The sequence below is a fragment of the Gouania willdenowi genome, chromosome 8, assembly GCF_900634775.1.
Source record: "Gouania willdenowi chromosome 8, fGouWil2.1, whole genome shotgun sequence".
Taxonomy (NCBI): domain Eukaryota; kingdom Metazoa; phylum Chordata; class Actinopteri; order Blenniiformes; family Gobiesocidae; genus Gouania; species Gouania willdenowi.
In genome coordinates, this window is record NC_041051.1 from 4641139 (window position 1) to 4658938 (window position 17800).

Below are 17800 nucleotides of genomic sequence, written 5' to 3' on the forward strand. Positions count from 1 at the left end.
ATTTACAAAAAAAAAATGACATGACCAGACATCAAATACATCACATGATAGCTGACCAATCAGATTAAACATAATGCACCGCATTGAATGCTGGTTATTTTACCACTTTCTGTGGTTCAGGTTGTGGTTTCTACCCGTTATGTTGTTATGTTATACTTAGAGCCTGAGAATTTTTGCATTTTGAATTTGATTTGTTATTCTTTTTAGAATTGTACATTTTGCTAAACTTTATTTTATACAGATGTCTTTGTGGGAAATTAATTAAGTTCCAATTGCACAAGATTTTGTCTCTTCCTTTTAAGTTTATGCATGAGATTAAATCTATTACCAAAAATAAAAGTGGGGAGTGAAAGGAAAGAGTAACTTTTACTTTAGGTATTTTATGAATGATTTGCTTGTACTTAAGTAAAAAGAACACTGTGCACCAACATGCTTTTACATAATAGACCCAGTCTCTCAAATGGTTTACAAACTCACACAGCCAGGGTTGGGATCAATAATATTTTTCAATTATCCATGTTCAATTAAAATTTAATCATGATATCAGTTACCAGCATTTTTTCCAATTACAATTATTTTTTGAATCAGAAAGTCAATTACAATTACATTCTCAATTACTAAAGTTTACAACTACAATTAATCATAATTGCTAAGCCTGAAATAAATAACCTAATAAAAGTTAACCTTCCTCTTGTGTTAGCTTTCTGTTAGCATCTCTAATGATAACTGGTCCTATATCAGCTGTAAAATACACTAAAAACATATATCTATAATATCTATTGGGTACCTTGTTAGGCTTCCTAATGAATGAAAATATAGGTTTTAATATTAATGTGTGGACATCTGGGTCTTTTTTGTGTCAGTGTACATCTAAATTAAAAATAAATGTTAATAGTAAAATGTGGGAAAGCTTGATATGAAACATTTTATTAATTGTTAACTACATATCTGTAGAAACTGTACATAGAACTAGCTCGCATTAAACTGAAATTTTTGTTAATTATTTGTAAAATAAAATACATTTTAATTGTAATTGTAATTATCAATTACAATTAAACCACAAATAAGCACTCAGTAAAAAGCAAATGTTCAGTAGGTTCTTTTTTAAATTTAATTCTGAGGTATGATGTCGCAGGTACCACATCCAAGCACCTTGATGTAACGAGCGCTGTGTGTGTGTGTGTGTGTGTCTGTGTGTGTGTGTGTGTGTCTGTGTGTGTCTGTGTGTGTGTGTGTGTGTGTGTGTGTGTGTGTGTGTGTGTGTGTGTGTGTGTGTGTGTGTGTGTGTGTGTGTTTGTTTGTTTGTTTTACAGCTCCAGGTCGATCTTCACGTTCAACTTGGCCTTGTATGGCTCCAGCAGGGGGTGAACTTCTTCTGACAGGAACCTGGAAACCTGCAGAAAAGCAGCACAGCTGGAGTTAGAGCTTCATTTGTAGAGGAAACAATGCAATTAAATGAATTAATTTATTCTATTGCATAATTGTGACCATAACAGCCCTCCCTAATGAAGGGTAAGAAACACTTTTTTAAATTGAGAGGGCAGTGTTACACCTAGGTGAGGGGGAAGGGAACAGGGAAGAAGGAGTTAGGGTAGGAAAATGGAAGGGGTGGTAAGAGTGAAATGTGATGTAATAGTTGTGTATATTGTGCTTATTGTGTTGTGTAATCAGTTCAGTCAGTCTGGTGATAAGTAGTCCCCCCAGAGAACCCAGGCCAAGAGGCAGCCACTGCCCCTACATACACACCCGAGTAAGCCCCACACACCGCAGGGACCACCCCCAAGACATGAGGCCAGCACCCAACCACACCCGAAGAGGACAGGCACCCCCACACCCCGCAAGACAAACACGGCCTGGAGAGACCCCATGAAGAAGCATCCACCAACACCCCCCGTGGCCTGCCCAGTTACGAGGAGTGACCGCGCAACATTGAAACCCGTGCACATACCAGGACCAGCACAGGCCTGCACAGCCCCACGATACAACACCGTTCACAGCGACAGCCCCGGTAAAGGTGTACCCCATGGAACAAAGCCAAAGCACCCAGACAAGCCGGTGGAGCAACCCACAGCAACCCCCCACTACCCAGCAACCCAGGATGCAGAAGTCGCCCACGAGCAGTATCTACCCCCCGAGCCACCCCTATCCCCGTGTCCCACCTGCTGTGGAGCTCGGCCAATGAAAGTTGTTGGGTCTAGGAGGTCGTCCAGTTGTCCGAGGATAGGTGTGAAGTAGGGGTCTCTCTTCACCCGGGCCAGCAGGTCGTTGTCACCGCCCTCCTGTTTGACCACAGCCGCTGCCTCCTGAGACAGGACTCGGATCTTCTCGTGGCAGTCCTGAAAAGTTTACAATAATCTAAAGATATCAACCTTGTTTTTTGTTTATTTATTTCATTTAAGACATTAAAAGTAATTTTTTTCTCCTCCACATTGAAAAAAAAAAGAAAAGATAAATGAAAAGGAGCAGAAAGAAGTAAAAAACTTTGGGTTTTTTTTGTTTTTCTGTCTGGACATACTGTCAAAGGTCAACACTACAAGTGCAATCTTTTTTAGACAGCAATGCATTTTGTTTTGTTTTTGTAATTAAATAAATTGCATTATTTTATTGCATTATTGTGACCATCACCAGCCCTCCCTAAGGAAGAGTAAGAAACACTTTATTAAAAGGAGAATATAAAAAGGGAGAGCAGGGAGGAGCGATTCAAGGAAGAGAAATAGAAGGGTGGGGAAGAGTTGATTACTGTAAAGTAGGTATTTGGGATCAACGTGTCTAAAGTTAAGCCCACTACAAGTCCAAGGCATGCTAGTGCATCGTAAACCAAAGTATGTGCAAGAAACTGCCACTGTAACCCCAAGCACTGCCCCGGACTCGAGGACGCAGCCAGAATAACAGAAAGAGCGGGGTCCAGGTAGCTCAGGCAAATCCCCCCCGGCCAAGCAGCCCCCCAGACGCCCCCAAGAAACCAAGCCAAGAGACAGCCACCGCTCCCCACATACACACCCGAGAAAGCACCTAGAAGCCAAGGAGCCAGCGCACTCCGCCACCGCCCCCAACCCCCCCCACCGACAAGGGCGAGACCCCGGGTGAAGCCCCCCGGGGAGCACAGCCCCAGACGGCGCAAGGACAGTAGCCCAGGCCCCACCACCCACCGGACAGCGCAAGCCACAAGGCAATGCCACCCACCGGCACGCGAGCGACTGGCGGCCGCCACCGCAGGAAGGAGGCACTCCAATGGCACCCACCCAGTGCGGAACAGCAGTCCCCAACTAAGGGCGCACCGAACCCACCCACCGATCCGCAGAAAGCAGGACAGACCTACCAGGCAGCCGACGGCAACCGCAACCACCGGAACAGCTAGCGCCGCCTCCCAGCAAACAGCATCATCTCGAAGCGCCAAGCAACCCCGCTACAGACGCCAGCACCCCTCAGCACTCCCACCCCCCACACCGGCGAGGCAGGCCGCCCCGGGTCCGCACACACCGAGGACAGCCCCCAAGGCGACCAGGAGACGAGACAAGGACCAAGCCACACCCATAGGGAAGAGGCACCCCCACTCACCGCCGGGTCAACAACGCCCGGAGAGACCCCGCGAAGAGAGCCCCCAGCAGCACCCCCCACGCCTCCCGAGACCCACCGCTCCACCATGCCCGACCGCACCATCCTTATGTATTTGTATTCTACACAATGGCCCAGCCATCAACAGAGGGATCAGGCCCCCACCCGACAGGCCCAAATATGTGATCCTACCCACCTTCCTGTTATGGTGCCTCTCCATTCCCCAATGGAGAGGCACTTCCCTATCCCCTGTGTGAATGTGTGTGATTAGTGAATGTATGAGGTGCAATTAAAAGAAAGGGGAAGGAGGGGAGCGGTGTTCCCCGTCCAACCTTTATGTATATACAGTTGTGTGCGAAAGTCAGGGCACCCCATTAAAAACAGCATATTTTATATATTTAAAAAGTTATATTCATATTTACTGTCTCTCTGGTATATGTGAAAAAAAGACAATATTGTCAGGAAACATTAATGCATAGTTACATTTTATTTTATAAATTGAACAAAATTACAAAAATGAAAAACATAATTTTGGCATGTGCAAAAGTCGGGGCACCCTGAGAGTTTCAAAGTGTCAGATTCTTTTTACAAGCTCAGACCTCTACCAGCTCATTGGTCCTGAAGCATGTGTCAACAATTGTCATTAGGGAGTGCCAGCTGGTGCCAATTTGAGGGTTTCTTAAATACGGCGACTCCACAAACCTTGTACAAACACTCAGCAACCATGGGTTCCTCTAAGAAGCTGTGTAAGACAGAAAAAATGAAAGTAATTGATGCCCACAATGCCGGGGAGGGCTACAAGAAGATAGCAAAGCGTTTTCAGCTTGCAGTTTCCACAGTGCGAGGCATAATTAAGAGATGGCAGGTGAGGGGAACTGTGGAGGTCAAGAAGAGATCTGGAAGACCAAGGAAACTCTCGGAGCGAACAGCTCGTAGTCTGGTCAGAAAGGTAAACCAAAACCCACATTTGACTTCAAAAGACCTCCAGGAAGATTTAGCAGACTCAGGAGTGGTGGTGCACCCTTCCACTGTGCGCCGATACTTGCACAAACAAGACCTTCATGGAAGAGTCTGTAGAAAAAAACCTTATCTACGACCTCATCATAAAATACAATGTCAAAAATATGCAACAGAACATCTACAGAAGCCTGATGATTTTTGGAAGCAAGTGCTGTGGACTGATGAAGTTAAAATAGAACTCTTTGGCCACAATAAGCAAAGGTATGTTTGGAGAAAAAAAGGAGCAGCATTTCATGAAAAGAACACCTTGCCAACTGTTAAATATGGGGGTGGATCCATCATGCTTTGGGGTTGTGTTGCAGCCAGTGGGACAGGAAACATTGCTCGGGTGGAGGGAAGAATGGATTCAATTAAATACCAGCAAATTCTGGAGGCAAATATCACAGCATCTGTAAAAAAGCTAAAGCTGAAAAGAGGATGGCTTCTACAACAGGATAATGATCCTAAACATACCTCCAAATCCACCATGGACTACTTCAAGAAACGCAAGCTGAAGGTTTTGGAATGGCCTTCACAGTCTCCCGACTTAAACATTATCGAAAATCTGTGGGTAGATCTTAAAAGAGCTGTGCATGCAAGACGTCCTAGGAATATTGCAGAACTGGAAGCCTTTTGCAAGGAAGAATGGGGAAAAATCCCAAATAATAGAATCCAGAGACTTGTTGTTGGCTATAAGAAGCGTTTACAAGCTGTGATATCTGCCAGAGGGGGTGTTACTAAGTACTGAAGGTACTGATGCTGTAGGGTGCCCCGACTTTTGCACATGCCAAAATTATGTTTTTCATTTTTGTAATTTTGTTCAATTTATAAAATAAAATGTAACTATGCATTAATGTTTCCTGACAATATTGTCTTTTTTTCCCATATACCAGAGAGACAGTAAATATGAATATAACTTTTTAAATATATAAAATATGCTGTTTTTAAAGGGGTGCCCTGACTTTCGCACACAACTGTATGTGTATGTGGTGCAAATAGATCCGGAGGGTGGAAGAGGTAGTCGGACCCTCCGAGGGGTGGTGTGTTGAGGTGCGATTAAAATTGGAGGGATTGGTAGGGCAATGGGCAATTTGAGGTGGGAATGCCGCCCCTGCGCCACTACTCCGTAGCACAGGCAGCGGCACCCTCCACCCTCAGCCCCACCATCCAGCCCCCCAAGGGTTGGTATGGGTGTGTGGTGCACCAAGTGAGTGAGCCAGACCAGCTGGGAGTGAAGTGAGGTGTACATTTTAGGAGGCCTGTCTGGTGCGAGCCTGGCCCGTCCACAAGGCGGGCCACCGGAGAGGGTAGATGGCGCAGACGGGCACGCGGCAGAGCGGACCCCAGGGACGCGCCGAGCAGCACGGCCGGAGACCCACCCCGCGACACCCCCCAGACCACATCGGCCCCACGGGGCACGGCGGCACCCCCACCCCCCAGACGTGGCCAGGCACCAGCCACACCCCCCAGCATCCCAGGGGGCTTCCCCCGCTGCACACTAGCCCGAAGCGACCCCCCCACCGCAACAGGGAGCGGCCGGGCAAGAGAGAAGCCCGCGCCCGCATCAGGGCCAGCACAGGCCTGCAGGGCACCACAATACAATGCCCTTTACAGGGAGGTGGCCCCGGCCCCCCCGACAAGAGAGGACATCATCAGCTGCACAAACAGGGCCATCCCGCCACCCACCAACTGGCAAGCGGGCGAACCCAAGCACCCCCAGCCAGGTCCCGCCAACCCACACCAAGTGCCACCAGCAGAGCCCCCCCTCCCCACGAAGGCCACCCCCGGCCACACACGCACTGACACGAGACCCCCCCCCAACGCCAGCACAGTCTGGAGGACGGCGGGCCCAAGGCCACCCGCCCCACTCCGCCAAAGGCAGCGCGGCGCCACACCGAACGGCAGCCAGTTCCCGGGCGGACGGCAGGAGAACGCGCCCCAAGACGCCCCAACCAAAGACCCACCCCCGGGGAACCCCCGCCCCGGCACAGCGCCCACGGGGCTCGGCGCACCCAACCAGCAGACCAACCACCCCCGACGCGGATCCACAAGTCATTATAGAGGGCCAAAGTTGAAAAAGTTCTGTTTCGTCGCTCCCTTTTTATTCCACATTTTGTAAAAAGTCGGCTCCAAATGGGCAAGTTGGATTTTTCTAGCGTTGACGTCACCTAGCGGAAACTCCTCCTCCAGACAATCCTGGCTCCTCCTACCGTATAAAAATGTGAGTTTCTCCCTCCCAAACTACCTCAGAGGTAAAATAAACACTGCAGTTTAATATAGAACATACTGTACATTATACTTTGTCATATATGTCAGTCTACATACACTAAATGTGTTCTCTGTATTTAACCCCTCCCTGAGGAGCAGTAGGCAGCCACGGTGTATCGCCTGGGGAGCAGTTTCATTTTTAGTATCCATTATAGCGCCTTGCCTTTGACTTGATCTGACATGGTTGTGACCCAATGCGACGTAGCAGTTGGACAAAACAAATGATTATCACTTTAAATGAACTATTCCTGTAGTTAATAGAGATGAGGAGGAGGAGAAAGTGACTTAACAGCTTAACACTCAGGTAAGTGTTTGAAAAAGCTGAATGACTCAGCTCCTGCTGTGATAAATAACCATGTGTTGTACTGTAATGTGCAGTTTTTTGGCTGAAAACAATGAGTGTGCCTGTTTTTAGAATTGCTCAGAAAGTGACTTTTCAGAGGCTAAAACTCTGGAAAACAGGCGAGTTTTGGAAAATATACCTAAAATACTATGTTTTTGGGGTTCTTAGAACAAATGAAGATGGGAGAAAAATAGCATATTACTGGACATTTAAACGAAACAAAACTGCAACACAGTCAGTGTTACATCTCATTTGAGATGAACAGTTACACTTCTGCAACACAATACATTTCACATTCTTTTTAAACATATTAAAGGATCTTGATGATTTGTTGTCATCATTTAGATTGTTCCAGAGTTTGACCCGTGAACTGAAAAGCACCTCTCTTTTGTCACTGTTCTTAACTCATTCAGTGCCACCCATTTTCAGATGTTCTACCCCCCTCAGTGCCAGCCGTTTTTGAGCATTTTGACTGATTTTTAAAGACCTACATATTAATTTCTACTATGACTATCTGAAATCTGACACCGCATTCTGAAAGATTGAAGCCTCTACTTCTACTTTCTACTATTTGTTTCTGGCTCGTTTCATTCTTTTGTAATCAGCCGTTGAATAGAGCAAGTTTTATACAAATCTTCAGTTTCAGAGCAAAAAGCTTTTTCTAACAAAACCCTGTCAGTGACTTTAAAGCTATTTTTTTTGCTTTAGTGACAACTCTAACATCTGAACATTGTTTCTTTTTATAAAACAAAAAAAAAAACATTGAGACTGGGCATTTGATGGCAAAATTATTATTATTTATCTATCTGGGTCTGAGTTTAATGGCATTCTTACTGTATTTTGGCTTTCCTCCAACTTTCTCTCCCGTCAGTCTGCACACGCGCAACTTCCTCTTCCTCCCGGACATACAGAGTGTCACTGCATTCCCAGTTTTTTTTTATGGTTTTATCTCACCGTCGCCACATTATCCATGAGTTCCACACATGCTCTGGTCGAGTGTGCACTGCGGGGAACGTCAACTTTGTACGTAGCGCCATTTTCTGTCTCATAAACACCTTTCCTCCTCTTCCTCTGAGCTCTGCTGAGCATGGATGATCTCCCATCCAAATGTGCGCTGCTACCTCCTACATGTCACCTATTATTTTGCTATCTGGCTCACAGGCTGGGGGTATTTTGTACCCCCCCCCCCGACACGCAGCGATGACCCGTTTGGCCCTGTTAGTTGATGGTTTTATCTCACCATCTCAACATTATCAATAATCCACTCAGGTCCACACATGTTCTGTGTTAGTATGTGGAGCTGTGAGCTGCTGGATACGTCACAATATCACTCTGTAGCGCCATAATCTCTCTTGTTCCTGCTTCTCCTCCCCAGCTAATGGTAGCATCAGTGGCCAATCTCTCATCTAAAGGTGCACTGCTGCCACCCTCTGGGCACAGTTGGTCACTACATCACCCCACAGCTTAGATATTGATGAGGGACCTCCACCAGGGTGTTTTCCAGTAATCCCCGAGAAAAAAAGGCAAATGACGAGTTATCTCGTCAATGGCACTGAGTGAGTTAATTTGGGTTTTTCGTTACAATTACTTTTGCACGTGAGTCTAAGTTTTTTAAATGACTCTTGCACATGGTTTTTAAAATGTTGTATTCTACCAAATTAGCAATTTTTAAGATTTTTTGCTGTATAAATATTGGGTTTGTATGTTCCCTGTATCCACTTCCACTAATAATTCTCAGTGCTTGTTTCTGTGAAGGAAAAATTGTGCATGATTTACAAGCACTGTCCCACACATCAGTACAATTATACAACAAGTCAGATGCGGAACAATCAGCGAGTTACACAATATATACAAAGCCTTTTGATTTCGTGACTGCTTTACCTGGTGGAAAACAAAATCAAAACCAAAAAAAAAAAATCATAAATTTAGTTTTACCACTATTTAAAGACAACCTTTTAATATCAAACCATTTTCTTTCTCTACAATTTCTAAGACACGTTAATAAGAAGGAAGTATAATCTGAAAACCTCAAAAAGTACTTGAGCAAAATGACAAAAACAGCTCAACTGAGACTCTTGTATGTAACCTTTGCTAGGAGGAGGAAGACGTGATTTAGAAGCTGCTTATGGAACAAAAAGCATGATTAGGTGTTTCTATCGCTCAGATTTCATCACGTCACCCACACCTGTCTCTCCTCACCTGTCTGTTTCCTCCAGCCTTCACCATGGCCATGATGATGTTCTCCGTGGCCATAAAGGGCAGCTCGTGGCGGATGTGCCTCTCAATGACTTTTGGGTAAACCACCAGACCTTCTGTGATATTCTGCAAGGTGCTGAGGATGATGTCAGCAGTGAGGAAAGACTCGGGGAGGGAGATCCTCCTGTACAACGAAGTTAAGAGTGAACGTGTGAGTCGGATTTAGGAATAACTGAAAAGCAAAAGCAGATTAAGAAAAGACAACAAAAATATACAAATAGACGACAGAAACAAAACACAAAATTACTCAAAACTTCTAAAGTACACAAAATACACAAAAAAAACAGTATTCAGAGAAATGACTCCCAAAAAAGACAAAAGACAAAATATATAAAGAGCATGTACTAGCTGGATAAGTACATCCGGGATATCTGTTAGCTTCACCAAACATTCTATGTCAGAAAGCAGCTGTACTATGAAGTGGGATATAAATACGTTCAGTTAAGACAGGTGACTTCAGCCTGGCGCACTCTAGTGAAATGGGTGGTGATTGCAGCGTAAGACCAATCACAATCACAGATAAACTGTGAAGACTAACGTCACAATTGAGGAAAAATTCTTTAAAAATATGAAGAATAAAAATCAACAATTCAGGCCAAAAACAACACTGTTGCTGCAGAAACAGCAGGAAGAAACGAATGCAGGAATTGAGCATTAATGCTTAAATCAGAGAGATTATATACCATAATCCCTGAACTATAAAGCGTAACAGCTGTATTGACCGCATTCCAATAATGTAGCAATTTTCCAAGACATATCCATACATTGGCCACAACGTCACACAGGCCGCATCCTATTAGCTGATGAGGGTGCACTTCAGATGACTCGGCCAATCAGAACGGGCAGGTAGGCGGGCTGTTATAGTCCTGTTTGCTTTAATGGAGATTTCCGTGTAGCCTCACTATTCCAGTGTGTTCTGCCTATCAGTCCATTTCCAGCTTTTTTATGGTCACTTTTTACTGTAAACAGACTGATACACCGCTCCTTCTGTCCGAAGTACGCAGCCTTTATTAGCTGACTAATGTAGGTGATGTTACCCCCCCGTGCTTTACAGTAGGTATGGTGTTCTTTCCCCTCCAAACACGACGAGTTGAGTTTTTACCAAAAAGTTCTATTTTGGTTTCATCTGACCATATGACATTCACCCAATCGTCTTCTGGATCATCCAAATGTTCTCTAGCAAACTTCAGACGGGCCTGGATATGTACTGGCTTAAGCAGGTGGACACGTCTGGCACTGCAGGATTTGAGTCCCTGGCAGCTTAGTGTGTTACTGATGGTAGCCTTTGTTACTTTGGTCCCAGCTCTCTGCAGGTCATTCACGAGGTCCCCCCATGTAGTTCTGGGATTTCTGCTAACCGTTCTTGTGATTATTTTGACCCCACGGGGAGAGATCTTGCGTAGAGCCCCAGATTGAGGGAGATTATCAATGGTCTTGTATGTCTCCCATTTTCTAATAAATGCTCCCACAGTTGATTTCTTCACACCAAGCTGCAGATTCAGTCTTCCCAGCCTGGTGCAGGTCTACAATTTTGTTTCTGGTGTCCTTTGACAGCTCTTTGGTCTTGGCCAAGGTGGAATTTGGAGTGTGACTGTTTGAGGTTGTGGACAGGTGTCTTTTATACTGATAACCAGTTCAAACAGGTTCCATTAATACAGGTAACGAGTGGAGGACAGAGGAGCCACAGGTCTGTGAGAGCCAGAAATCTTGCTTGTTTGTAGGTGATCAAATACTTATTTTACCAAGGGATTTACCAATGAATTCATTAAAAATCATAAAAGGCCCTAAATGACAACAAAAAATACACAGAGAGAGGTAAGGCACGGTAAGTCACGCGAGATGTTCTGAGAGTCACGTGACAGTCTGTGAAAATTCAACATGGCGGCTTGCTGCCTTGACTAGCATACCAACTTTGTTTATTTGCACATATTAACACTTCATACCGTTAAATCCACGCAACAAACAAGAGCCGACCACGCGCCCTCTCACCAGCCAGAGTGGAGGACCTCGAAGACTTCATCGACCGATATTACGCCGAGTACGTAATGGAATCCGGACCGAAAGCCGCGAGCACATCAGGTAAGTCCGCAAAACGTCAAAAAAATGAATCAACATCAACAGACACGTCAGATCTGGAGGCAGAATCCCACACCGAGGTCCTAAAATCCATCAATAAGAGGCTGGGTGTGGTCGACTTGCTGCACCAAGATTTTCAGGAAATGAAAACCAGCCTGGAATTTGCATACCAACAAATTCAGGACTTACAGAAAGTCAATCAAGACATCCATTTGGTTTTATCTGCGGTTACCACGGAGGTAAAAGAGCTGAAAAATAAAAACAAGCTTCTTAAAGAGACAGTCCTGGATATCCAATCTCACAGTATGCGAGACAACGTAATATTCTCAGGTATTCCAAAAACCCCCAACAACGACCCAGAGGCTCTGCTGAAAAACTTCATGTCGTCTGCGCTTAAAATCCCAGCAGAAACCGTGAAAAACATCACCTTTCACCGTGTCCATCGTCTCGGTCCACGCAGAGGTAACCACCCACGCCCTATCATTGCCAAATTTGAACACTTTCAACAGAAAATCCAGGTTAAAAGTAAAGGTAGGGAACTTAAAGGTACGCAATTCGGCATGAATGATCAATTCCCTCGAGAAATAAATGAACGCCGAAAAACCTTATATCCCATCTTCAAAGAAAACCGACAGGGAGGCCGTAATTCCAAACTGGTCGTAGACAAGCTTTACATTGATAGCCAACTGTTTAGGGATTCTAACATCACCCCTGGCTCTACTAAGAAAATTAAAATAAAACATATAAAAAAAAAAAAACAGATGATTTATGAGTTAATATTGAAAGGATAATTCTCCACTCATGGTGTAGTTAAGGTAGCACTATTTAAAAGGTAAAATGTGTGTGTGTGTGTGTGTGTGTGTGTGTGTGTGTGTGTGTGTGTGTGTGTGTGTGTGTGTGTGTGTGTGTATATATGTATTCTATGTGTATGTATATCTAAATATGTATGTTAACAAAATTAAAAAAAAAAAAAAACAAATAAAAAATGAAATATAAACAATATAAACAATAATAATTAAAAATGTATGTATATATATATATATATATATATATATATATATATATATATATATATATATATATCTAAAATAATTGAAATAATTCAAAAGATAAAAAAAAATACAATCATGGATATGTGTATATATACTAAGTGTGTGTGTATGCTTGCTCAGATGTTGGTAAACACGTATAGGCTCGTACAGTTTCACAGGACACTCTCTACCCCCATGTCACCTCTTTCATCTCCAACCCCTAACCTTTTTTTTTCTTTCACATCCACTCAATACCCCCCCACTTCCTACGCTTTATATAATTACCCGTTGCGTGTTTAATTCTTTTGGTACTGGTTGTTGTTGTTGTATGTTTATGCTTCTCACTAACCTTCTCAACCCAGCCCCTTAACCTGTGGTGGTATCGCATGATAAGCATTTCTTCTCTTTCTTTCTTGCATCGAAGTCTATCACGACACAGCTGTGCACAAATGCTCACAGACTCTTGGTTATGCTCACATTCGTAAGGACTAAACCGCACTCCTTTCCATGTCTCAGTTTACAGTAACATCTTGGAATGTACGTGGCATTCGCTCGCAGGCTAAAAAGATCAAGATATTTGATTATGTATTAAATGCAGACATTGTTTTCTTTCAAGAAACTCACTTACTTAAATCAGAAGAAAAATCTCTGACAGACTCAAATTTTAACAAAATATATAATTCGTGTTTCAATTCCAGGCAAAGAGGAGTCTCGGTTCTTTTCAACAAAAGGTTGCTCTTTAACATAATCAACTCCATCATAGACCCAGAGGGTAGATATATTATTATCAAAGTGGTAATCTATAATAAATGTTTCACAATTCTAAACCTCTATGCCCCCAATAACGACGACCCTGAATTCTTCCATAAAGTTTTTTCGGAGTTATCGGACCTATCTGCAGATTCATCTGTAATCATCGGAGGTGACTTCAATCTGACACTCAACACATCATTAGACAGATCCAGTAAGTGCCCAAATACAAAACCGTCTCGATCTGCTAAAGTATTAATGAATTACATGGATGATCTTGGAATAGGTGACGTATGGAGACTGAACAATCCAACCAAAAAAGAATTCACCTTCTCCCCTGTGCATAAATGCTTCTCCCGAATTGACTTTTTTCTCTCAAATAAATCCATAGCACATAAGATTTCCTCTAAAATACATCCTAAAAGCATTAGCGATCATATCATATCCCTCACCCTGAAGTGTGACTCTAATCAGAAATTATCCTCTCTATGGCGCTTTAATACTTCATTACTTAATGACAGTGAATTTGGTAAAATGATAAGAAAAGAATGGGAGGACTTTCTATTAACAAACGATTCTCTGGAAGTGTCACCGTCCTTACTCTGGGAAACCGGCAAGGCTGTCATCAGAGGGAAGATTATATCATACTCTTCTTATAAGAAAAAAGAAGAACAGATAGCAGAAAAAACGATTGAAGAAAAAATTAAGAAACTTACGGAAGAATACGCAGCTAACCCGTCTGAACTTTTATGGAAAAAACTCCAAAATACAAAACTTAATCTGGACATAATTTTATCTAAAAAAACGGATTTTATTTTACAGCAATTACGATACAAAAACTTTGACTACAACAATAAATCAGGCAAATATTTAGGAAATCAGCTTAAACACAACAAAGAAAACTATTTCATAGCGGCAATTTCTGATAAATTCAGGTCAAACTTTAAACTTACCTCAGGACATTAATAAGGTTTTTCATGATTACTATCAAAACCTATACTCATCAAACTTAAACCCTGATCCTAAAGATATGAAAACCTTCCTCAATAACTTAAACCTACCACAGCTCACCATAGAGCAGAAAACCACTTTAGACTCACCATTAACCTTACAAGAACTACAAAATGCTTTGGATAGCATGTCAACAGGCAAAGCACCAGGTCCAGATGGGTTCCCTGCTGAATTCCTAAAACATTTCTGGTCAATGCTCGCTCCGCTCTTTTTCAGAATAGTAACAGAGATTAAAAATAAAGGTTATGTAGGAGGTCACATGAATACAGCAAACATTAAATTACTACTTAAACCAGACAAAAACCCCATGTTACCCTCAAGTTACCGTCCCATCTCACTTATTAACACAGACATAAAAATTATTTCCAAAGCGCTCACTTCCAGGTTAGAGAAAGTAGTACAGTCAATTATATACCAAGACCCGACAGGATTTATTAAAAATAGACACTCCACAGACAATGTTAGAAGGCTGTTTAATTTGATCAACATGGCACAGAACTCTAAAAAGAAAACAATAATCTTGTCACTAAATGCAGAAAAAGCATTTGATAGAGTCAACTGGTCATTCCTCCTTGCTGTCCTTGGCAAATTTGGCTTTGGAGAATCATTCATACAATGGATCTCCACCCTATACTCTAAACCTAAGGCCTCAGTAACCACAAACAAAATAACATCCCAAAGCTTCACACTGCAGAGGGGAACGAGACAAGGTTGCCCACTCTCACCTTTGCTTTTTGTAATATTTGTTGAACCTCTCGCAGCAGCTGTTCGTCAGAACTCTTGTTATTAAAGGAATCCACTCATCCATCTCAGAACACAAAATTAATCTTTATGCGGATGATATTTTACTCTATTTGGAAGAACCCCAATCCTCATTAGAAGAATTATTTAAACTAATAAACAGCTTCTCTAAACTATCAGACTATTCCATTAACTGGTCAAAATCTTCAATCCTTCCTTTAACGAAAAATTAATGGAACCCAGCAACCCAAAACCCACAGTACCCCTCCCCCACAAATAGAATTAAATATCTAGGGATAAATATATCACCAAACCTAAATGAATTAATTAAACTGAACCTAGACCTACTGTTGGATAAAGTCACAGAAGACCTGCGGAGATGGAACAATCTTCCCATCTCACTCCTTGGCAGAATAGCCTCAGTTAAAATGAAAATATTACCTAAAATAAACTATCTGTTCTCTATGATCCACTGAAACCACCAACGCAATGGTTCAAAAGATTAGATTCTGCAATTACAAAATTATATTCTAGAAATAAAAAACCCAAAATAAGCCTTTCAACTCTTCAAAAAAATAAAAGCGAGGGTGGGTTGGAAGCCCCTAATTTCATTCATTATTACCTAGCAAACCAAATTCTATATTTAACAGAATGGCTAAAACCAAAAGAATACCACAACACCTGGCTAGAAATAGAACAGCTAGACTGCAAACATATTAAACTCTCTGATCTCCCTGACCCTCAAATGTCATAACTGCTTTAAAAACCCACTGATTGCCTCCACCCTGACTGCGTGGTGGAAAGCCCTGGACATTACAAATGTTCAATTAAAAACTAACATGCTGTCTCCAATCTGGCACAACCCTGACTTTAGAAACAGAAAAACACTGCTTTATCTAAAAACATGGGAAGATAGCGGAATTATTCATCTCCAAGAGCTCTTTGAAAATGATAAGCTCAGGACATATAACAATCTAACCCAAACATTTAATGTAAATAAAAGTAATTTTCTTCAATACCTACAAGTAACAGAGACAATTAAGAAAAATACGGCAATAGATTTAATCACCTTGCAACCTCCAGAACTGGCCATATATATGAAAAATATCTCAACAAAAACAAAAAAACTCTCAAAAATATACAGAGCACTCTTGAACACTAACTCTAATCACTTACCAATCGCTAAATGGGAAGCTGAACTCTCAATCACCACGAACACCGATTTCTGGACAGAAATTTGCTGCAATACCTTTAAGATGACTAAAAACACAAATCTTCAGCTAATTCAATACAAGGTCCTCCACAGATCCCACATTACCCAACAGAAAATGTATAAAATGGGCTTCTCCCCAACAGACATCTGCTCTCAGTGCACCCAGGGAACAGCTGATTCATATTTACATGCCGTATGGCTTTGTTCGCCAGTTCAACAGTTTTTGTTTCTAATCACTGAAAAACTGTCCTCCATTTTGGACTCCAGGATCCCTCTATCTCCAAATCTATGTCTGTTAGGAGACCTGACTATGCTTGATATTCCAGCAAACCAATCACAATCCATCCTTGAGACACTTGCCATAGCAAAAAAAAAAAACAATATTAGTGAATTGGAAAGATAAAAAATCCTTAAACATAAACCAATGGCGAAAACTTCTCATAGAATTTATTTCCATGGAAAAGATGTCTGCTCTCAGAAAAAATAAAATTACCTGCTTTGAGGAGCGTTGGACTCCTTTTCTAATTGCATTGAATCTTGATTTTTCATTTTTAGCCTGATGATCTAGCCTGCAAGCAACTGCCAGCACCACTCTTTACTAACACACTGATCTAACTGTAGTCCTGGACCTCCATGGGCTTGTGGGGTGGCCTTGACCTGGGTGGCTTGAGTGGGTTGCTGGGGTGTTTTGGGTGCCTCTGTGGGGGCGTGCGTCCCTTTCGGGTGCTCTCGTGGAACCCTGGGCGGTTTGGTGTTGCTCTCCTGCCTCCTTCGTGCACGTCTGGGTGGCCCTTGGTGCCGGGGGCCTGCGTGTCTCTCTGCCACTCTTTCCTCTTGCTCTCTGTCCCCCTGTCTTGTCCTCCCCCCCTCCTCCGCCTTCGCTCGGCGCCAGCTCTCCCGTTGGGTTTGGCGTGGGGGGCTCCTGTCGGCCCGGGGTGCTGGTGGGGGGGCTGTGGCCTTCGCTTGGGGGGCGGGCATTGCTGCGCTGGGTGGGTGGCTCGGGGATTGGCTCGTCTGGGGGCCTGGGGTGGTGGGGTTCGTGGCTTCGGGACGGGGGGGTCCGGGATGGGGGTGGCTGCTCTTGGGGGCGGCACTTGCATCCTGGGTTGTTGAGTGGCGGGGTGGTGCGGTGGGTTGCTCCGCCGGCCGGTCTGGGCGCCTTGGCCTGGTTCCCTGGGGCGTGCCTTCGTTGAGCGTGCCGCTGGCGCGGTGGGCCGGGCCGCCCCCTCCTTGGGGGCTCACTTGGGGGATCGCAGGGGCCGGCTTGTGTAGCTTCGGGGGGAGAGAAGGGTGAGTTGTGGGGCCTCGCCCACGCTGGGGCCTCCCCTGGGTCGTGCTAGGTGGGTGTGTGTGTGTGGGGGCGCGGCCGGTGGCTCCTGTCCTGGCGGATCCGCGTCGGGGTGGTTGGTCTGCTGGCTTTTAATTACACCTCAACACACCACCCCCCGGAGGGTGGGACCACCACTTTCACCCTCCGGAGCTATTGCACCACATACACATATATACACATAGGCTGGATGGGGAGCACCGCTCCCCTCCATCCACCCTTTTTTAATA

At 43.8% G+C, this 17800-nt stretch overlaps 1 protein-coding gene across 2 annotated transcripts in view; it reads right to left on the bottom strand.

The window, feature by feature from the left end:
• Positions 1 to 1088: 1088 nt before the first annotated feature.
• adsl (adenylosuccinate lyase) overlaps positions 1089 to 17800 on the bottom strand; it is a 44855-nt gene continuing 28143 nt past the window's right edge. The window contains exons 10-12 of one of the 2 annotated variants that reach the window (XM_028454697.1): positions 9365 to 9545; positions 2160 to 2336; positions 1089 to 1394 (exon numbers count right to left, since the gene is read on the bottom strand). In XM_028454697.1, coding sequence (XP_028310498.1) covers positions 1308 to 1394; positions 2160 to 2336; positions 9365 to 9545 — 445 coding nt within the window. In that variant the 3' untranslated portion in view covers positions 1089 to 1307. The remainder of the gene's footprint in view (positions 1395 to 2159; positions 2337 to 9364; positions 9546 to 17800) is intronic. The other variant, XM_028454698.1, reaches the window with a different exon arrangement.